At 41.7% G+C, this 23,094-nt stretch overlaps 1 protein-coding gene across 1 annotated transcript; it reads right to left on the bottom strand.

Annotated features, from left to right (window-relative positions):
• Nucleotides 1-619: 619 nt before the first annotated feature.
• Nucleotides 620-22,853, bottom strand: si:dkey-45d16.4 (stress response protein NST1). The gene is made up of 9 exons (XM_038271631.1): nt 22,359-22,853; nt 22,113-22,199; nt 18,641-18,724; nt 13,465-13,560; nt 13,211-13,349; nt 11,545-11,653; nt 11,079-11,196; nt 6,894-7,088; nt 620-1,117 (listed from the first exon to the last, which is right to left on the bottom strand). The coding sequence occupies exons 1-9, from the start codon at nt 22,726-22,728 to the stop codon at nt 990-992; spliced, it is 1,326 nt and encodes a 441-aa protein (XP_038127559.1). The 5' UTR covers nt 22,729-22,853; the 3' UTR covers nt 620-989.
• Between the last annotated feature and the right edge of the window lie 241 nt (nt 22,854-23,094).

Raw genomic sequence — 23,094 nt, 5'->3', positions numbered from 1 at the left:
ACTAAGAGGACTATAAACCAGCAGAAGTAACTTTGACATCTACCCACTTCTGTCCTGATGTTGCATTTTCTGTTAGTGTCCATCTCCATCACCTGCAGTATAAGCTCCGCCCCCTCCCTCCATCCAGGCTCCTTTTATTCTGGCTTCAATCAGCCTGAAGAACCTCTGGCTGAATTCTGCCTCTGCTTCTGTGACTCATCACTAAATTTGAACATTTCTTTGTAGAAGACGTGATTTTTCTTTGAAGTTTTGTTTTTCTTATTTAACTAGTTGAAAGCAGTGATCGATCATAGAGCAGCACAGTAATGCCTTTTCAGTTTATAATGCATGCACTTTCCTTTATGTATTTATCTTAATACGTTTATTAATATGATAAAAGGTTATTAATAAAATTGATATTAATAATAATAAAAAAAAAAAACAATGTTAGGTCTTGGTTCAGTTTGCAGCATTTTTTTGGCCCTCTGTGTATTTGACTTTGACATCCCTGACCTACAGTTTAATTTCTAGGTCACCAATTAAAAATCAGCGCGATTAAAGAAAATGATCAACCAGTAAAGGTTGATTCTAAAAAAGGTTCGTTCTAATCTGTTACTTTAAACAGAAATTAACACTGAAATAAAATGATTCGTTTATTGACTTTTTGAATAAAAAAAAATAGCTCTGAGCCATTCAGACGTGTGTTCTCCAAGACAGCAGCCTGTAACCCAGCAGATGAACCCAATGGGAGCCACTGGGATCCAGTGTTTTATCTGGTTAACAAAGTTCTGTTCCAGTCCATAGATGCAGCAGCTTATCTGTAACGTTTCAGCAGTGGTTTAGACTCTAGCAGCGATGTCCTCATCCAGTTTCAGTAGCGACGTTAGCAAACTGCTGACGTATAGCGAGGCGGGGTGAGCCGAACAGAGCTGGGATCAGATTCTGGGATCGTGGCTCACTCTTCCTCTGATCTTCTAGCTGTAGCGTCTTCCCTCCATGTTGGCAGATCCTCAGCCTGTCAGCACTTTCTCTTTCAGCAGGTTTAAAATGACCCGCCTCTCCTGGCTCTCCAGCTCAAACCGCTGCTCCCTCTCCTTTTTCTCCACTTCCAGCCGTTCTCTCTCCAGAGCGATTTTACCTGAAATGAAAAACGATTATAAAAATAAAAAGACTCTTCACTTTAAATTGAAGGAAGAGAAATGTTATATTTTTCTTTTTATAAGGCAGATATTTTAAGTCCGATGGTTGGTTTTTGGCCATGCAGATCCAATTATCTCTATTTATTCACTGGATCGCTGATTGCCTAAAAAAGTGAAGCCACCGTCCGCCATATTGGTACTCCCCACTCCCACAGAGACACTAGGGATGTAACGATATCAAAATCTCACGGTACGATATTTATTGCGATATTGTGGAAAAGCTCACGGTATTATTAAATAACTCAGGAGTGTTTGTGACGATAACAGCAAAAAAACTGACATTTCTTCTGCTTTTGCCAGTCAACAGGCAATTTATTGTTGTATTTATGGATCATTACAACATAAAACGCTGATCACATCGTGCTTTTAAAGTGCAAGTTGTCGTCAGGAACATCAATATTCTGTTGATTCTTCTGTGAATAATGTTCAAATTAAGAAGCAAACAATTGTAAACAATAGGGAAATCCCTTTAAGTGCAAACAAATATCGAGTTAAGTCAGGTTTTCCCGCTGATCGCGGCGGGTGGGGCTGCGGGGCGGGTGGGGGCCTGGGGTGGCTATGACCGGCGCGTGGTGGGGGGGCCGGGGCGGCGGAGCTGCTCTGGCCGCGTGTCGGGGCCTGGTGCGGGCTGCGGGGGGGGGGGGGGTGGCGGACGTGGCTGGGCTGCTTTGGCATCGTCCGGTGGGGGGGCGGCGCGGTTCGCTCCGCTCTGGCTTTGTGCTGCCCCTCGGGCTGCTGGGGGGGGTGGTTGCGCCGGCTGCGGTCTGCTCCTCTTGCGGTTTTGCGCCGGGCGGCTTTTCTGCTCTCGGGCTGATTCTGTGCGCGGTGTGTTTCGTTGCGCGCTGTTGGCATCGGTCTTGGTGGGGTGGGGCTGCGCTTTTGGCCGGGGGGGCGTTTTGGGGGGGGTCCCGCGGCGCTCGTGGCCGGTTCGCGGCGGATGCGCATGGGCCCCGGCCGGGGGCGGGGCCGCCTGAGTGTTTTCCTTGGTGGTGCGGTCGCGGTGGGTGTTGCGGCCGGTCGCCGGGGCTTGGTGCGGGGGGGCGGGGCGTGTTTCGGTGCTCTGTGGGGCTGGGGCGTTTCGGTCGGCGCCGTGGGGGGGCTGGTGTTCGGCGCCCGGCCCTACTTCGGGGTGGCCGGCTGCCGGCGGGGCCCGCGGACTCGTCCCCGCGGCTCCCCGGGGCGCCGGCATGGCGGTGGCTGGGGGGCTTCCTCGTGGCTGTCTCTCCTCCTGCCTTGGTGGGGTCTGATTTCCGGGGCTGGCCCCGCCTTGGTGCCTTCGCTTCTGGGGTCCCCTTGGGCGCCTGGGGCTTTGGGTCTCCCGGCGCTGGACTCAGTGCTCTGGGGGGTGTGCCTCTCCGGCTCTCCACAACCACTATTGAGCATTTTTTCTATGGTTAAAACTTTACATGCACAAGTTCACCCTCACAAACAACTACAGGTGCTAGGCTTCAGGTACTTAGAGATTCACTTCCAAACAGAAACCCCACATTCATATCTTCAGGTAACACAGAGTACATGTCAGACTTAATAATATTACTTTAGTGATAGTTTCAAGGTGTTTGCTTTATTGTATATCTCGTACCATGTTTTTTGGTTGTGCTGTTCTTTTTTTTTTTTTTCTCCATCTCATTGCAGGTGTTGAAGCAGACTGAAATGTTTTGTCATTGTCTCCTTCCTATCTCCTCTTTCTTTCATCTTTTGTCCTGTTTTTTTCTTTTTCCTTCTTCTTCTTCTTCTGTTTTTCTGCTCTACTTACATTGCAGTGTCCATATGAACTGTAAAACTCCCTGCATAATTATAATAAAGCAATTTATATACATGAAACAAGTGGAGCGGTATGGCAATTGCGATACCGCTACACTTGTGAAAGTAAAATCTGTTGGGCTCCTTTTGGCATCAAGACAATTATTCTTATTGCCACCTTGCCAGACAGGACACTGTAAAAAAAAAAAAAAAAAAAAAAAAAAAAAAAAAAGTCAGGTTTAAATGTGCAAGGCAAGTAAAAGCAGCCTTTTAAAACTGGTATTTAGGAACATAACTTAAATAAAATAGTCAAAAAGCCTTTTTTTAAAACACTGACCTATCAGTTAGCTTATGTTCACATTTTTCATCAGAAACATCAAAAGATCTACATTTCAAGAAGAAAAAAAATGCCTCCTTCAGGGTTTTTTGACCGGACCGGACATTCTTTGCAAACTTTTCTGGATGATGAGCCGTCAGATGACTTTGCATATTGCTTTTGTTTCCTGTGTTGTATCGCAGTTTACTGCGGGGGTGCTTGCATATAGTCCATTGTCTGTCCACTACCTTCTCTCCTTTTGCGTTTTTTGACACGGCGAAACCAAAATGTTTCCAGACATCTGACTGAAAAGCTGCGGGGGCGGGCACGATCTCAACTTCGGGGTTGTTGTTTTCATCCTTACAACTATCGCTGTCGGCCATGCGAGCTTGCTTTGAGCTTGTGAGGACAGCGTGCAATCCTATTGGCTGGTGGGGATGACAACGCAGCGCAAAGGATCATGGTCTATGTAGTTAAAGGAACAGTACACCCAAACATGATTAGCCTTCATTTTCTACTCACCCCCATGCTGAACAACACTCTGGAGTACTTTTTTGATATCTCAAATGCATCTGGAGATCTGGGAGGCTTCTTGCTGTCTGCTGACATTCAAATAATGGAGGTCTATGGCGCCCGAGGCAGAAAGGTCCATAAAAGTCCACAAAAAACGTGTCAATATTCCTCCATACTGCTCGTCCAATGCATTCCAAGTGTCCTGAGTGGGTAGCGTCCAGAATTTACTGGAAACGAAGTCATTTAGAATGTTTTTAGAGCATAAACAGTAGTGTATAGGATTTCCTAAAAGCGCGTTCAGGAGTCTACGGAAACCGCGGCAGACCAAACCAGATGAAAGTGCGCATTCAACGTCTGCTCTGCCGATAATGCAAGCGTAGAAGAAGAAATGTGCTGTTTACCTGTGCAAAGAAAGAAACAACGAAAGAAAAATGTCTGAGGACTTCAGTGTTGAGGAAGAGCATGAGTTCTTTGCCGAGCTGAATGCGCACTTTCATCTGGTTTGGTCTGCCGCGGTTTCCGTAGACTTGTGAACGCGCTTTTAGGAAATCCTATACACTACTGTTTATGCTCGGCATAAACAGTAGTGTATAGGATAGGATCCTATATCCTATAGGATAGGATATAGTATGGAGGAATATTGACACGTTTTTTGTGGACTTTTATGGACCTTTCTGCCTCGGGCGCCACAGACCTCCATTATTTGAATGTCAGCAGACAGCAAGAAGCCTCCCAGATCTCCAGATGCATTTGAGATATCAAAAAAGTACTCCAGAGTGTTGTTCAGCATGGGGGTGAGTAGAAAATGAAGGCTAATCATGTTTTGGGTGTACTATTCCTTTAATGTCATAATAAATATGCAATGTGATCGGCCTATTTTTTTATTCTAAGTTAATCTGCTGATGCTATGAAACAGCCAGTCTGTGTCAAAGTGATGAATTTATCTTTATTTTAAAAGTCTTAAGTCCTCTTGAAAATGAGATCATTATCAATGTTCCATCCTGTAGCTCACTGATTGTTTCCATTGCGACCGGTCTAACTAGGGAGTTAAAAATTTAAGACCAAATTCACAAGAAAAACCTGCTTGCATCAACTTAACCCAAAGGTTTATTTTAGCATAAACCACTGCACTAATGTTTCAAATGTTGAAAAGCTTCCCATACAGGAAGAAAGCTAAAAACACACAAATGACAGATATATTTGAACAATTATTTAACTGAATTCACAAACTTTGTTTTAGCAGGGAACAAAACAAATCAGTTTTAAAGCCCCAACATAACCAGTGCTAAGTCTTTTTGCAGCTATTTTTCTTTGTATGGTTTTCTTAGTATGTTTGATTTGGTGATAAGTGGAGGCGTTGCAGAGACAAGGGTGGAACTAAACTGAGAAATACCGGCTGTTTCTCTGTAACTCCATTTTGACGCTTTGTGTTTCGTGCTTCGCATGTGCGACTCCACTGCCTTAATTCTAGGGGTGTAAATAATAATCGTTTTGTATCGGTGCATCGATCCAACAGCCGACGATCCGATGCATCGATACGTCCGCAAGAGAATCGATTCATGTTTTTTTTCTCCTCCGGTCTATTTTTATCTATTTGATCCTGGGCGTAATTCTCCCTCCCGTGCTGCGGTGGCGCTAACCTATTTTGCCCTCCTACCTCGCTTCCTGGTTATACTCTTACAGCAGTGTGTTGCAGTGAGCTTGATGCAGACATTTTTGATTTATGCTCAATATTGAAGCATGGTCTGTGCTACACGCTGTGGGTCTAGATACGGCCGAGGCGGCGAGGAAGTGGGTGCGAGTTTAGTCCGACGACGGAGGGACATGAGGGCCAAAAAGAGCGGAGATCCAGGTGGAAAAAGGGTCCCAGCGTTCTCGCGCACCTCGCTCTTCTAGCGGGTCAAACTTCACGAGTTGTTTTCCGCAATTTCGGTCATAAAAACAAAACAAGCCGGCATCCTGTCTGCGGTCAGCTACAATCTGGGGGAGGTGCAGCGGAGCGTCTGTGGAGGGGGCGGGGCGTCTGGAGCCGAAGTATTGCATTGCACTCATTGCACTGATTTTCTGCAGTATTTTTTGATGCAACTTTTCTACTTCTGTTATTTGCTGTTGTTTCTAAAAAAAATGCATAATGATATTACAGCTTTCATTGATTTATTTCAAACGTGAAACTTTGTTTAGCCTGTAAGGTGTAAAAAAAAAAAAAAAAAATTATTAATCGAATCGAATCGTGGTGTATTCTTGAGTATCGAAAATAATCGAATCGTTGGGTCAGGAAATCGATACTGAATCGAATCGCCATGATGGATGTGATTTACACCCCTACTTAATTCCCATCGTTCTGAGCTTGAATGACTTCTTGCATAAATCCACTGAGCCTCATGTATGTTCCCTGGTTTTAGCCATGGAGGAAACTCTTGGCTGGAGACAATTTTGGTTACATTTACACTTGCTCAGATTTTCCAGACAAAAAAATAATGGAGCATCTCCCAAATGTCCCGGCAGCAACAACGCTTTATTGGTTCCGCTATCGGGACGGAACCAATAATGGCGAGCCGTTTTTTTTTTTTTTTTATAAACAAAAAGGTCAATTTTAATGTTTTATTTAGATTACAAAAATAAATCATACTAAAAATAATCATATTTATGATGTTTTAAAAATTAAGACCTACGAAAGACTGATTGAAGACATTTTAATACCAATTAAGGCCTTAGTTACAGAAGAGGATTAGGGCCACTGAAAAAAAAAATGTCAACTGATTTTTTTTTTTATTTTATTTCAGTATAGTATGGGAAAAAAGTCAGATTTCTGACTTTTTTTATTGTCAGAATTCAGTCAGAATTCTGAGTATTAGAATTCCCATACTAAACTGAAAAAAATTTTTAAAAGTCAGTTAACCTTTTTTTTTTTTCAGTGGCCCTAATCCTCTTCCGTACTTAGTTTTATTTTGAAGAATTCAATGCCTTTTAAGACTTTTTAAGGACCTGCGGGAACCCTGTGTGAGAACAAACATTGTGAGCTGTGAACTTTTAAATCCTGCAATTTCATGGTACAGTTTTAGCTGTAGCTGCATGCAATGATCGCACAGTGTAAGCCCGGCTTTACGTGAATGGAGAGCTAGATTCAACGTAAGAAATCCTACTCTTCTGAATGTCCAACTCCTGTCGGCGGAAGGACAGCTCCTCCTCCCGGAGCCGCTGCTCGGCCTCTGAGCGTTTCTCCAGGAAGCTCAGAATCCCAGCGTAGGTCTTGAAGCAGCAGTGGCAGGGCCGCTTGGCTGCAGGCGCCGCTGGAAGCTCTGCCGCGGGCGCACGTTCATCCTCTGCTTCTGCAGCGACTAGAAAAGAACTTTAAAATGTGAAGGAACGTATTTGGGAAGGGAGGAGTTTAATTCACACACACTACCGTTCAAAAGTTTGGGGTCACATTGAAATGTCCTTATTTTTGAAGGAAAAGCTCTGTACTTTTTAAACTAGTCTTAACTTAAAGAAATACACTCTATACATTGCTAATGTGGTAAATGACTATTCTAGCTGCAAATGTCTGGTTTTTGGTGCAATATCTACATAGGTGTATAGAGGCCCATTTCCAGCAACTATCGCTCCAGTGTTCTAATGGTACGATGTGTTTGCTCATTGGCTCAGAAGGCTAATTGATTATTAGAAAACCCTTGTGCAATCATGTTCACACATCTGAAAACAGTTTAGCTCGTTACAGAAGCTACAGAACTGACCTTCCTTTGAGCAGATTGAGTTTCTGGAGCATCACATTTGTGGGGTCAATTAAATGCTCAAAATGGCCAGAAAAAGAGAACTTTCATCTGAAACTCGACAGTCTATTCTTCTTCTTAGAAATGAAGGCTATTCCATGCGAGAAATTGCTAAGAAATTGAAGATTTCCTACAACGGTGTGTAGTACTCCCTTCAGAGGACAGCACAAACAGGCTCTAACCTAGGGCTGGGCGATATAGAAAAAAAGCTTATCGATAAAAAAAAATGCATATTGATCGATATCGATAATTATTGAAAAGATTTGAAACCATATTTTATGTGCAGCTCTGCCTGGACTTTTTATAATATTGCTAAATGATTTAATTTTAATAAAAAAACACAAACACAGACTTCGAATTAAATCTTTATTTAACCAACTTTTTTAACCATAACAGAATTGTTTTAAAGAAAAATAACTTAAGAGACCTGAGTTATGTTATTAAATACTGACAAAGAATAAACTAAAGTGACCAGAAAAGTGACCAAAATAAATATAACAAATAAATAAATGCCCCCCCACTGCCGCCGCCGTTTCCTGCTTTAACCTGAGTTATTACTTTGAAGTTTCTGGCCCCTCAGCATTTTTATCTCAATTGTTAGAACTACGTGGGAAACTGCCCAGAACTGAAAATATATATATATTTTCCGAAGATTCCTCGGAGGAGAGCCGCGCCGGGGCCTACACAGCTCGTACTCCTGCGGCTGTGAGCGGCTGAGATGATAAAAAAAAAAAAAAAAAAGTTGGTTTCGTTATCAGACTGGTTTTCACTGGTTCCCGACACATTTTCCAGATGACTGTGGTTTGTTTTTGGTCCGACTTGCCATGACCGAAATACTGCCAGACTGCCGAACTACAAAAACCCTTCTTTGGAACAATTTCCTCCGCCTCTCCTTGCTGCGACATCTTCATGTGCTCTGTGTTGTGGTTTGAGAGGGCGGCGCTTGGTGACGACGTGCCTGGGTCCGCGATTGTCATTGGTTGGGAGGAAGCAGTGACTAGCATAAACCTACATGCTAGGCTACAATGAGAAGGAAGGAAAACTGCATTTCTTTTTTATCGAACTTTTATCGACCCTGTTTTTTTCTATTGCGCCACACGTCTATCGATCGATATATATCGTTATTGAATTATCGCCCAGCCCTACTCTAACCAGAGTAGAAAAAGAAGTGGGAGGCCGCGTTGCACAACTGAGCAAGAAGATAAGTACATTAGAGTCTCTAGTTTGAGAAACAGACGCCTCACAGGTCCCCAACTGGCATCTTCATTAAATAGTACCCGCAGAACACCAGTGTCAACATCTAGAGTGAAGAGGCGGCTGCAGGATTCTGGGCTTCAGGGCTGAGAGGCAAAGAAAAAGCCAAATCTGAGACTGGCCAATAAAAGAAAAAGATTACCGTATTTTCACGACTATAAGGCGCACTTAAACGTCTTTTTTTTCCCTCAAAATGTGCGGTGCGCCCTATGGTGCGGTGCGCCTTATGTGTGTTGTAACTGCGACTTTTGAGACCACCTCATTGAGGAGATGATGAAAGAGTGGCTGAATGTAAGGAGACCAGGTGTTTTTTTTTTTCCACCCCTCACCATCGCTGTTAATATGTAACTCCATGTGTGCCCATCTCACAGCTGATGTGAAAAACATGGGGAAACAAATTAACGCTGTGCTCGCTGTTCAACCGCTCGACATCGGTGTGAACCGGACCCAGCAGGTGCAGCAGAAGCAGCGAGTTTACATGCAAAGTCAATGGTTGACGCGCGTATAGGTGCAGCAAAAGGTCCTGCAGCGCGTTTTGAGCCGCAGGTGCAGCGCCTCGGGAGCCTTTAAGTATCTGACGCACCGCCAACGCGCTGCTGCTGCTCGAGATGGAAAAATAGAAGTTTTGCTGCTGGACGCGCCGCATCAACCAATCAGAGAAGCTGATCTGGGAGCTGACAGCGAGACAGACACATCGCTCTGATGACATATGATATTAACACAAATGAAAAGGCTGGGTGGATGCGTGGCTGAGACAGGTGTATGTGAGGAGACCAGGTGGTTTTTTCCACGCATCACCATCGCTGCGTGCCCATCTCACAGCCGATGTGAAAAAAAGGTGAATCAAATGAACGCTGTGCTCGCCGTTATCCCGGGGGTCTGACAAAGGAGCTTCAACCGCTCGACATCGGTGTGGAGCAGCCGTTCACAGTAAGGCTGCGAGCGGCGTGGGTGCGATGGATGACAGACGGAGACCACAGTTTCAGGATAAATGGAAGGCAGCGCCGGGCAAGTTACGCCACCGTTTGCGGATGGATTGTAGATGGACTAACGTGTCTGCTGGCTCTGTTGTTCAAGCTTTCGCAAAAGCCGGCATTATTTCTGAGGAGCTGCGCTGCACGGAAAGTGACTGACAGCGAAGAAGGGGAAACTGGCATGTCTGATTTAGCGCAGCTGTTTTATTCAGAGGAATGCTGAGGATAACAGAGGATGATGACTTTGATGGGTTTGATTAATACTTTGTAATAAATACATGAATAAAGCACAATCATACTCAGTTTTGCCCCCGCTGTATTTTTAAATACGCAGTAGAGGTATTTAAAGGTAGTAGAGGACATGTACCTGTATATAAAAAACGCGCCCTATAGTCCGGTGCGCCTTATGTGTGTGTTAAATACAGAAATGGCACACATAACTGAGAGTGCGCCTTTTAGTCCGGTGCGCCTTATGGTCGTGAAAATACGGTAAGAGGGGCAAAAGAACACAGACATTGGACAGAGGAAGACTGGAAAAAAGTGTTGTGGACGGATGAATCCAAGTCTGAGGTGTTTGGATCACAAAGAAGAACGTTTGTGAGACGCAGAACGAATGAAAAGATGCTGGAAGAATGCCTGACGCCATCTGTTAAGCACGGTGGAGGTAATGTGATGCTCTGGGGTTGCTTTGGTGCTGGTAAGGTGGGAGATTTGTACAGGGTAAAAGGGACTCTGAATAAGGAAGGCTATCACTCCATTTTGCAACGCCATGCCATACCCAGTGGACAGCGCTTGATTGGAGCCAATTTCATCCTACAACAGGACAATGACCCTACACACACCTCCAAATTGTGCAGAACTATTTAGAGCAGAAGCAGGCAGCTGGTATTCTATGGGTAATGGAGTGGCCAGCGCAGTCACCAGATCTGAACCCTATTGAGCTGCTGTGGGAGCAGCTTGACCGTATGGGACGCAGGAAGTGCCCATCCAACCAATCCAACTGGTGGGAGGAGCTTCTGGAAGCGTGGGGGGGAATTTCTCCAGATTACCTCAACAAATTAACAGCTAGAATGCCAAAGGTCTGCAATGCTGGAATTGCTGCAAATGGAGGATTCTTTGACCAAAGCAAAGTTTGATGTAAAAAAAATTCTTATTTCAAACACAAATCATTATTTCTAACCTTGTCAATGTCTTCACTCTATTTTCTATTCATTTCCCAGCGTACGGTGGTGAATAAGTGGGACTTTTCAGGAAAACACTAAATTGTTTAGGTGACCCCAAACTTTTGAACGGTAGTTTATGCAAGAAAAAATTAATTTTTTAAATGTACCTAATAAAGATGATGTATTAACATCCATACCACCAGCAGGTGGCAGCGTTGTGATGTCAGGTTTTTCTGGTTCAGACCAAGCTAGCTCCTCACTGATTTGATCCCTTCGCTCTTCAGGCTGAAGGTGACAGAATCACATTTCAATTAGATTCTTTTCAGTTTATTAAAACATTCAAACATGAGCTCTGCATATGAAGGATATGATCAAAAGTTATCCAAGAAAATGACCATGAATTAAAGGACAATTGTCTCTGGGTGAACGATTTAGCTGATATAAGAATGATTAAACCTTGTTTAAAGGAGAAGTCGCTCATATTCAGATCTATAACATGTAATTAACTCTACATGGAAAGGCACCAAACGTTAGCAGCCCAGGCAGTTCAGAACATAACACTTTTGTTTACTGTGGAGAAGCAATGCAAATAACCTTATTATTATCACTAAAAATAGTCTAAGTGATTCTTACTTGGTGCTTTGGACCGTCACCATTGACTGGAGGGCTTTTCTCAGCCTCCAGCTCCATCACCTGACGAAGCAAATCCTCCTTCTTGGCGTACAACCGCTCTGTCCCAAACCTGTTAAAGTAAATCATGTTGGACATGTTGAAGAAAAGCTACTTCTAACAATGGCGGATATTAACGTGTAAAAATATTCCTGAGGTATTTCCAAAAAAGTTCAAAAACAATCCACTGGACTTTGTTTCCAAGTTTGAAGACGTTTCTCTTCCATCCAGGAAGATTTTTCAATTCTAAATGTCAGAAATAGCGTTTAGTTCCAGGTTTTATCCAGCGGACCAAAAACAAAGTCTGCTTTTCTTGGTCCACATTTAGCAGTGGTGATTAAACCAGCGAGTTAGAAAACCACTAAGACTCTGACTGCTTCATATTCGTCCTTCTTAAAGGATAAAATCTCCATCGCAAAGGTGAATAAATATCGACTCGCTATGTAAAACGACTCCTTCCTGACTAAACTGATGTCTCAGCGCCTCAGTGGGTCACGTGACCGAATGAGGAATTTAGCGTCGTCTGCCATCTTAGTGAATTATTTTATGCTATAAGCAACAAAATGCTGCACATTTTTTCCAGTTCTGATGTTTTAATTTTGCACAAACTATCAAATTAGACACTATAAGTATTTGTTTTCTATTTAAACTTTAAAGCAAATGAACCAAGCACCTCAAAGCATAATGTCATCCGTCATCTTTTCAGGTAGAAAAATTGAAATTTAAAGTCGTAGGGAAACTGTTGTTCCAACCATCAGCCCGTCTGCAGCGCCCGGGGCTACCGTTAGCCCGTCTATAGCGGCCCTCTCTCTGCATAGCGGTGTGTGGACCGCTGGTTCTGACGACCATTTTTGGTTTTATTTGGCAAAATGTTCATTTGATCTGTGTTTATCTGATTGTGTTCATTATTATTCCTCCACTAAAGGAAAAAAGTCATAATTCAGTATCATCTAGAGACTATTTATAACAGGAGGTGAAATGCAGCTCCAGACAAGCTGAGCGTGTGGTGATGTCATCAGTTCTGTTCCAGATGATCCAGATTTATGCTGCGTGCTCCCGTTCTCCCAAATTCCAGACTTTTCTGGGTTCTTCTCAATAACATACTTGATTCTTACTCTGATTTCAACCGTTGCGTATATTAGCTGCGACATATGAATCAAGATGCTTTGACTGAAAACATTTGATTGACAGATGACCGTTGATATATGATTGGCTGAATTTAGGTGTTCAGGCTGACGTAGAACTAACTGGCCTGCAGAAGAGAACGGAAAGAAAACACAGATTTTAAGACAGGATTTTTCTAAAATAGAAAATTTCTAACTTTTGGGACAATATAGTCCTATAAAGAGAACATTTATATACATGTTTAAGCCAGAATGATTTGACATTTAAATATGATTTCCCTACGACTTTAAAGTTGCTTCTTTCTTTTATCTAAGGTGAAATAACAACTTAGTTTTCTTTTTATTAAAAAAGGGAAAAACTTTTGGTTTGGCAGCAGATGTTTTCCAAAGTAAACAGTCAACAATAAAAGAGCGAAACAATAAAGCACATATTTAAGTTCACATGTTTTTTATACACTGAAACCTTCAGCAGATCGAAGCCTTACTGGAAATATAAACCCACCAACCTGCGCAGACTGGAAAAATCTTGTTTCTTGTAATAGTCGAGCAGCAGCATGGTCCTCTCCCTACACGTCTTGCCGTCTACCTCGAAGTCCCCCTGGAGGGCGTCAGTGACCATCTCCCCCACAAAGTCCCACATGCGGCCTGACAGTGAGGATGACGGCGCATTTAATCACACGAATCATACATGGGCTCGTCTTTGATACACGTCGGTGTTTTCTAATGATCTGTGCCTTTAAAGGAAATAAAAAAAACACACCTTGCTCTTTGGAAGCGAAGGGGTTCAGGTTGACAACCTCTCCCAGAAGGACGATGTCCTGCTTTGTGGAAAACAGCACCAAACGTTTCCGTGGTGCTATGAAAGGGAAAAGACGGAGTTTAGGAGAAGCAGTTAGAAGAAAAGTCTGTTGCTTGGTGAGAAAAGGTCTGAAAAACAGGAACTTATTTCTGCTTTTTGTTTCTAGTGTTGCATTAGTGCCACATTAGTGCCACCCCACCCACCCACAAACATTCTGATGTCCAATCATACCGTCTTTTCAGGAGATATTAGAATGACGGTGCTCTGTCAGATGAGCATACCTGCTTAGACCAACAAACCCAGAGTAAACACATGTTTATCCATTTAGTTTAAACATTAAACTACCTCAACCAACGTGTGTCCCTTTAGTCATGTACAAAAACACAATTTAATTACTTTTTGGTGTTTTTTTTTTTTAAGCGTATAGCTATCCAACTTTAAAATTTGTTTCGTACATGACTAAAGGGATACACACTGATTGAGATACTTTAAAGTCTATTTTTCGTCCAAAACTAAAGACATTAACGCAGATCTGACGTCTTGCGCAGGCATATTGACTATAGGTATGCTGATCTGACAGAACAGCGGCCTGCACGGTGGAGCAGTGGTTAGCGCAGTTGTCTGCGTGTTCTCCCTGAGCATGTGTGGGTTCTCTCCGGGTACTCCGGCTTCCTCCCACAGTCCAAAAACACGACTGTTAGGTTAATTGGCTTCTCTAAATTCTCCTTAGGTGTGAGTGTGAATGGTTGTTTGTCCTCTTTGTCTCTGTGTTGCCCTGTGATGGACTGGAGACCTGTCCAGGATGGACCCCTAACCCTGACAAGGACTAAGCGGGAGCAGATGGATGCTAGAAGGACCAGGAGAATAACAACTACAGAAGCAGCAAAAACATCTTGGATGCAGGGGCGGATTTAGGAAATTTTAGGCCCTAGGCAAAGACAGGCAGGGGGCCCTCTGACTGGAGAAGACATCAAACAGCCCCATTCTCCAGATAGAGAAATGTTAATAGAATAGACATCCATTATCTGTTCTAGGTTGTGTCCCTCTCTTCTTGTCCCTTTTCTTCTTGCTTTCCTCTCTATGTTTTGTACTCAGCTGACTTTTCATGCTGTCTCTAAAGGAATGAAAGATTTTTTCCAAGCACTAAGCTCACTTAGCTGATTGCTCCTTCCTGTGTTTCCAAAAAGGCCAAAGTAAATAACCCAGTCCTTCTTTTCACTGTAGACAAGCCATGATCTGCTTATCTGTTCTCCATTTTTCATTTGGATGAAATAATAGCTGCATGAATCATGACAGCAGACAAGATAGAGGAGAGCAGGAGGCGGGGTTACCAATCTACTCGCTCTGGAGAGCAGAGTTCGCTGCTTTTAGATGTTGTCTCCAAAGTCTCCAGTAGCAGAAAAAAGTCTCTAGATTTGGCGCTAGGAGCTTTTTAGAAATCAAAGTGCTAGAGGGGTCTGAAAAGTGGCTAAATATAGCGACTAAAGCGCTAAGTTGGCAACACTGCTCTTTGCATGGTTTGTTTTCAAATGGTTTGCTGCTGTCTGTTTGGACCTTTCTGAACATGTGCAGCAAATGGACTGATCCAATGTGGTGGACATATTAAAGCATGCTTAGTGTGAGGGATTGCTGAAGAGTCAATGAGTCGATGCAATCAGCTGGTTTTCCTTAGATAGAAAACTTTGAATCAATCTGACTGGATGATCTGGTTGAACTGGAAAGTGACCTGAGATGACGTGATGTGAATTGGAGCTATAGAAATACACTGAATAGAATTGAAGTCAGTTAGAGACTGGAGCTTACTGGAGAAGCAGTTAATTTTAAATAAAACAATAACCAAACAATCAAAACTTGTATAATAATAAACAGTATAATAATTCTGCTACAAAACAAAATAAAAAAGCTGTCATCTGTGGACGGACTTCATTTACTGTATTTATCCCATACACCTTTTTCTTCCTTTGACAGTGTCTTCTTCTGATGTAACGAGTACATTTCTCCACTATCAGATCAATAAAGTCAACCAATCAATCAAAGCATAAATCAGACTCATTGGTGAGAATGGCCTAGTCAAAGTCCAGCACCAATTTCTCCAGCTGAGAATTTGTGGCACAGCTTAGATTAGATTAACTTTATTGATGTCACATCGGAGAAATTCACTGGTCACATATTGGCATAGAAGTTAAAGAAGGTGCAAACAGGGAGGAAAAAGGTGCATTAAGAATAAACAATATATATATACAGTATATCAAGATGAAACGATACGTTTCCAGAAAGCCTCCATCTGTTTGAAATGAGACAACTGAGCCCAGCTTTCATTCTCTACCAGTGAAAAGACGGCAGTGAAACACCCAAACAGACCCAAACAGACACAGAAAAGATATTTTTCTGCATTTACTTCTGGGGGCCGAAAGCACATTTTTAGATTGATAATGAATGAAAATGGTAATTATTTTATTTCGTAAGTAATTCCAACATACCGGTAAGAAATATAAGTCAGATGGGACTCCAGTCTAAAAAGTTTGGATTTCCTCCCTTTCCTCTGACGTCATAACTTAGTGTCACATTAGTAGTGAAAGAAACGAGGAAGCTGTTGGCCTCAAATAGCAGCTTTGCCAGCAGGATGCAACCAGTAGCAATGCCTGCGGCCATTTCTCTGAGCGTCAGAGGAGGAGGAGCCTGCAGTGCAGCACAGTCGACCTCCAGAAGCGCTTCAGGTGTGAAACTCCCTAAAAATCTCACCCTCGCTGATCGTGTCATCCACCAGCAGCTGATCCATGTTTGCGTTTTTCACATCAGGGAAGTGTGAGCAAACTTAGCAAAGGTCTTCTTTTAACTTGTGATGGCAGCTTAGGGCCACCAGGGGGAGCCAAAGTGCAAAGAGAGACTCTGGAGTCAAGCACCAAGATATCTGCTGCTCAGAGCAGGAATGACTACAGCAGTTAGGAGGACTAGAATGGAAACATATACATATACATACATATATATATATATATATATATATATATATATATATATATATATATATATATATATATATATATATACATACATATATATATACATATATAAATATATATACATACATATATATATACATATATAAATATATATACATACATATATATACATATATATATATATATATATATATATATATATATATATATATATATATATATATATATATACATATATACACTATATTGCCAAAAGTATTTGCTCACCCATCCAAATTATTGGAATCAGGTGTTCCAATCACTTCCATGGCCACAGGTGTATAAATTCAAGCACCTAGGCATGCAGACTGTTTTTACAAACATTTGTGAAAGAATGGGTCGCTCTCAGGAGCTCAGTGAATTCCAGCGTGGAACTGTGATAGGATGCCACCTGTGCAACAAATCCAGTCGTGAAATTTCCTCGCTCCTAAATATTCCACAGTCAACTGTCAGCTGTATTATAAGAAAATGGAAGTGTTTGGGAACGACAGCAACTCAGCCACGAAGTGGTAGGCCACGTAAACTGACGGAGCGGGGTCAGCGGATGCTGACGCGCATAGTGCGAAGAGGTCGCCAACTTTCTGCAGAGTCAATCACTACAGACCTCCAAACTTCATGTGGCCTTCAGATTAGCTCAAGAACAGTGCGCAGAGAGCTTCATGGAATGGGTTTCCATGGTCGAGCAGCTGCATCCAAGCCATACATCACCAAGTGCAATGCAAAGCGTCGGATGCGGTGGTGTAAAGCACGCCGCCACTGGACTCTAGAGCAGTGGAGACGCGTTCTCTGGAGTGACGAATCGCGCTTCTCCATCTGGCAATCTGATGGACGGGTCTGGGTTTGGCGGTTGCTAGGAGAACGGTACTTGTCTGACTGCATTGTGCCAAGTGTAAAGTTTGGTGGAGGGGGGATTATGGTGTGGGGTTGTTTTTCAGGAGCTGGGCTTGGCCCCTTAGTTCCAGTGAAAGGAACTCTGAATGCTTCAGCATACCAAGACATTTTGGACAATTCCATGCTCCCAACTTTGTGGGAACAGTTTGGAGCTGGCCCCTTCCTCTTCCAACATGACTGTGCACCAGTGCACAAAGCAAGGTCCATAAAGACATGGATGACAGAGTCTGGTGTGGATGAACTTGACTGGCCTGCACAGAGTCCTGACCTCAACCCGATAGAACACCTTTGGGATGAATTAGAGCGGAGACTGAGAGCCAGGCCTTCTCGTCCAACATCAGTGTGCGACCTCACAAATGCGCTTCTGGAAGAATGGTCAAAAATTCCCATAAACACACTCCTAAACCTTGTGGACAGCCTTCCCAGAAGAGTTGAAGCTGTTCTAGCTGCAAAGGGTGGACCGACGTCATATTGAACCCTATGGATTAGGAACGGGATGTCACTTAAGCTCATATGTGAGTCAAGGCAGGTGAGCAAATACTTTTGGCAATATAGTGTATATACACATACATATACATATATACAAATATATACATAAATACATATACATATATATACATATATACATATACACAAATATATACATAAATACATATATGTATATATATATATATATATATATATATATATATATATATATGTATATATATATGTATATATATATATATATATATGTATATATATATATATATATACATACATATATATATATATATATACATACATATATATATACATATATACATACATATATATATACATATACATATATATATATATATATATATATATATATATATATGTATATATATATATATATATATATATATGTATATATATATATATATGTATATATATATATATATATATATATATATATATGTATATATATATATATATATATATATATAGCTTCACTTTAGAAAGAGAAGGGAGACATCAACCAATTTGTCAAATGAAAAAGGAATGAGATAATAACTAATTCCTAATAGATGCTGGCTCTTTCAGTTTAAAAGCACAGCTACTTCCTGTATTATAGAGTTAAAATATGATCAACCTTTAAATCTAATAGAGAAAAATAATAAAAAGATTCAATTTGACAGACTTTATAATCTCAGCAGATTTGGGATTTTAATCCTGATCAAATAAAGTTAGTGAAGCATAAATAAAGTGTAGAGGCTACTCACCATCCTGTCTGATGCAGGGGGTCTCATCCTCTCCCTCATCTGCTGATGTTGTTGTCTCATCATCATCATCGTCATCGTCATCCTCTAAAAATGGAAATGAAAAGGTTTACAGTATAGATCTGTTTAGTTTGCCTGTATCTCCAGTGTGGATTGTTAGATTTCGGCTCATGGTGATAAAGCAGCTGCTATTTATTCCCCAGATGTTCTATAGAAATGAAGGAAGGATGTTTCCAGAACCTACCACGTGCTGCAGAATTCCGACCACAGGTCTGCAGAGGAACTGCAGGCCTCTGCGGTGCAGGACAACCTAAAACTTCATCCATGGCTTTGAAGAACATCCATGTTATTCCTACTTTCTCTGAATTGTTCTTCTTCACCTCAGCAATCCTCTTATACAAAGATCTGAGTTTGTTTATCTTCTCTCGACACTGTTTCGCGCCTCGGTTGTAGCCCCTAAACGCCATCTCCTCAGAAATTTAAAGATAAGTTTCCTTATTATGTCTTGATGTGTTCAGCATCACCTGGATCTCGTCATCCGCCCATATTTCAATCAGAACCTTGGTCTCTGCGTCAGTCCAGATCGCACCAGTTGCACCTGAAGACATTTTACTAATTTCTTGTGTCCTTTTCTGGCCTGATCCTGGATCCTTCCTTCCCTGAGCAAAGCGGACCTCTGCTCTCCAACCTGGACCCACAGAGAATGCTTTTATAGACTATGGACCAGAAAGCTCTTTGCTACAGCTGAACAAAAAAAATAAAAAATACCAAGACACCTTCAGAACCGGCCCGCCTGGATCTGAACAGAGCAACTTCAGAGAAAAGCCCCCAGTGGAGGACTTTATACAAGCCTCCATGAAAAAACCAACTGCTGATCTCTAATGGACGATCTTACACGGCGCCATCACCACAAACTGGTTTTTATCGGTTATTAATCGGGGTGTTTTAAACCAGTGTCCTTTCTGCAGTCAGTCTAAAAAACGTGTTCCATGTTTTTATGGAACGCACAAGACTTAATACCATTTTTAGCCTTTTAATTACTGTTTTTAGGAGTTTTTTTTTTTTTTTTTTTTTTACAAATGCTCTTTTTATAGAATGAGTTTGCCAGAATAGGAAAAATAACCCAAAGGCCCGACTTTTAAATGCTTTAATGAGTGAAGCAAAGATGGCCGTTTATTGTCCCGCAGTAACGGACTGCAGGAGGGAGCTCACCTTGAAGCCGTGCCTCTGAGGAGGTTAAAGCCAGAATAAGGCTGGAGTTTAACTTCCAGAGACACAGAACATGGAGGATTTATGCAGCTGTGGGGTTTTAACAACATTTTATCTACTGATGAAGAAGAACTACAATTTAACGAGCTCCTCGTTTAATGAGTTTTAGCTGACACTCGTTTTACATCAATATTTTATATGTTTTGAATTGTGTAAATAAAGTGTTGTTAAAACTCAAAAAGTCCATTTGCTGCACATGTTCAGAAAGGTCCAAACAGACAGCAGCAAACCATTTGAAAACAAACCATGCAAAGAGCAGTGTTGCCAACTTAGCGCTTTAGTCGCTATATTTAGCCACTTTTCAGACCCCTCTAGCACTTTGATTTCTAAAAAGCTCCTAGCGCCAAATCTAGAGACTTTTTTCTGCTACTGGAGACTTTGGAGACAACATCTAAAAGCAGCGAACTCTGCTCTCCAGAGCGAGTAGATTGGTAACCCCGCCTCCTGCTCTCCTCTATCTTGTCTGCTGTCATGATTCATGCAGCTATTATTTCATCCAAATGAAAAATGGAGAACAGATAAGCAGATCATGGCTTGTCTACAGTGAAAAGAAGGACTGGGTTATTTACTTTGGCCTTTTTGGAAACACAGGAAGGAGCAATCAGCTAAGTGAGCTTAGTGCTTGGAAAAAATCTTTCATTCCTTTAGAGACAGCATGAAAAGTCAGCTGAGTACAAAACATAGAGAGGAAAACAAGAAGAAAAGGGACAAGAAGAGAGGGACACAACCTAGAACAGATAATGGATGTCTATTCTATTAACATTTCTCTATCTGGAGAATGGGGCTGTTCTATGTGTTGTCTTCTCTATTCAGAGGGGCCCCTGCCTGTCTCTGCCTAGGGCCCCACACTCTGACTTTCTCCCTTGGATTAAACATTTTTTTTCCAGTGGCCCTCATCCTCTTCCGTAGAGACATCATCCATTCATCGAATGAAAAAGCAATGAGATAATAACTATTTAATTCATAATAGATGCTGGCTCTTTCAGTTTAAAATAGGGTTGTCACGATACCAAACTTTTCAACTCGATACTGATATTAAGGAAAATATTCAATACTCGATACCATTTTCAATACCACAAGGATAAAAACTCAAAATTTCAACAGAAATATTTTGATTAATAATTAAAATACAATAAATAAATACAATAAACAATAAGAATAATATTTTGAGGTTGTTTGCTGTGCAGAGTATTAAGCAAGCTTGATAAAAAACTTACGAAATTAAAATTAAAGCTACAGTGTGTAACTTTTAGCGACATCTAGCGGTCAGACTGCAGACTGCAGCAACATGAACATCTCCCCCCCACCGCTTCTCCCCCCCCAACAGTACGGCGAGCATTACGGGAAAAAATGTCTTCCACGACGTCCGCATCACCTACCTTCTCAAGTGATGAGGTTTGTTTACATAGATAATTTTACAGATAGTATTTCATTAGTCTGTGTAGGGTATAGATTTCATGTAGACTTAAGATAATAAATATACCCGTTATTTTTTCTACATCGTTGTGACGTTTTGGCGATCTCGCAATCGCTAGTTTGTTGGCTCTGCGCTGCCGTAGCGCAAAGATGTCTGCCTCCATGGCTGCGAGACCCGCTCCTATGTAATTATAAATAACGAATTCTAAGGCAACGCAAATATTAAGGTTAAGAGGCTGAGCTCGTAGATGATGATAAATAACATAGTTATATATAATATATTACATTTCTGACTGTATATCCCTGTAATTATTACACACTGTAGCTTTAAATGTTCCTTCCTTGGCTATGCTTTGCACAAATAACAATGACGCTAGCCAAACCAGTTAAGAAACAAAAATCATTCTCAGCAGCTGCACATGTTACAAAAAAATTCTGAAACTGAAAAGTGCGTAGAATTATTCAATCCCACAGTTTTCAGAAAGTGCATTTTCCTCTATTCTGCACTTTAGATGAATGACTGTTTAGGTGCCACTTGTGGTAGCACTGTATCGATACTTTTGAAAACTAGTATTGTATCCGGATACAACGTTTCAGTATCGATGCTTTTTTGAGTATCGATACTTTTGACAACCCTAGTTTAAAAGCACAGCTACTTCCTGTATTATAGAGTTAAAATATGATCAACCTTTAAATCTAATAGAGAAAAATAATAAAAAGATTCAATTTGACAGACTTTATAATCTCAGATTAGTTAGTGAAGCATAAATAATGTGTAGAGGCTACTCACCATCCTCTTCCTCATCTTCTGATGTTGTTGTCTCATCATCATCATCATAATAATCTTCTTCATCATCTTCATCATCATCATCCTCCTCTAAAAATGGAAATCAAAAGGTTTACAGTATAGATCTCTGTTTAGTTTCCCTGTATCTCCAGTGTGGATTGTTAGATTTTGGCTCATGGTGATAAAGCAGCTGCTATTTATTCTCCAGATGTTCTATAGAAATGAAAGGAGGGTTTTTCCAGAACCTACCACGTGCTGCAGAGTTCCGACCACAGGTCGGTGCAGGACGACCTAAAACTTCATGCATGGCTTCGAAGAACTTCCATGTTGTTTCTCCTTTCTCTGATCCGTTTTTCTTCTCCCCAACGATCTTCTTATACTCTAATCTGAGCTTCTTTATCTTCTCTCGGCACTGCTTCGGGTTTCGGTCGTAGCCCCTACACTTCATCACCTCAGAAATTTGAACGAAAACTTTATGATTAAATGTTAATCCGTTCAGCATCGCCTGGATCGTGTCATCCGCCCATATTTTAATCAGATCCCTGGTCTCTGTTTCCCCCCAGGACCGACCGCGGTCGTTTGAAGACATTATCAAAAAGTCTGGGGCTGAGACCTCCATTTTTGGGTACCCTACTTCTTCCCGCTTTTTTTTGTGTTTTTCCTCTTCTTCTTCTTGTTTTGTGGCGCTTGGCGACTGATGCGCTTTAGCGCCATCTACCGGAGGCTGGCTGTAAGGAGATGACGCGGTCTGCGCATGCGCTGTTTGTTATCCGAGGACTGAGCCACAGTGGCCCCGCCCCCTGTCACTGCCCGATCCGTCCCGGAATCAAATCCGTTGTGCGCATGCGCGAACAGAACAAAATAATTCCAGGTCGCAAAAAACTTGGTAATAACGGTACTGTAAAATACTTATTTATATACTTAAAACATTAAACTACGCAGGAGGATCAGGGACACTGAAAAAAAAAGTGATTTTAAAAATTTA

Source organism: Cyprinodon tularosa, unplaced genomic scaffold, assembly GCF_016077235.1.
Source record: "Cyprinodon tularosa strain WSP-4 unplaced genomic scaffold, ASM1607723v1 ctg801, whole genome shotgun sequence".
Taxonomy (NCBI): domain Eukaryota; kingdom Metazoa; phylum Chordata; class Actinopteri; order Cyprinodontiformes; family Cyprinodontidae; genus Cyprinodon; species Cyprinodon tularosa.
Note: the sequence above shows the minus strand (reverse complement) of the source record. Positions and strands in the feature narration are given on the sequence as shown.

What these genes read in the sequence shown, in the direction of transcription:
- si:dkey-45d16.4 (XM_038271631.1), bottom strand. Translation starts at nt 22,728, where the DNA reads ATGGAGGTCTCAGCCCCAGACTTTTTGATAATGTCTTCAAACGACCGC. An exon ending in CCCCTGCATCAGACAGGATG is followed by an intron (nt 13,561 to 18,640) that starts GTGAGTAGCCTC and finishes TCCCTTTCATAG; the next exon opens with CACCACGGAAACGTTTGGTG. An exon ending in CTTCGCTTCCAAAGAGCAAG is followed by an intron (nt 13,350 to 13,464) that starts GTGTGTTTTTTT and finishes CCTCACTGTCAG; the next exon opens with GCCGCATGTGGGACTTTGTG.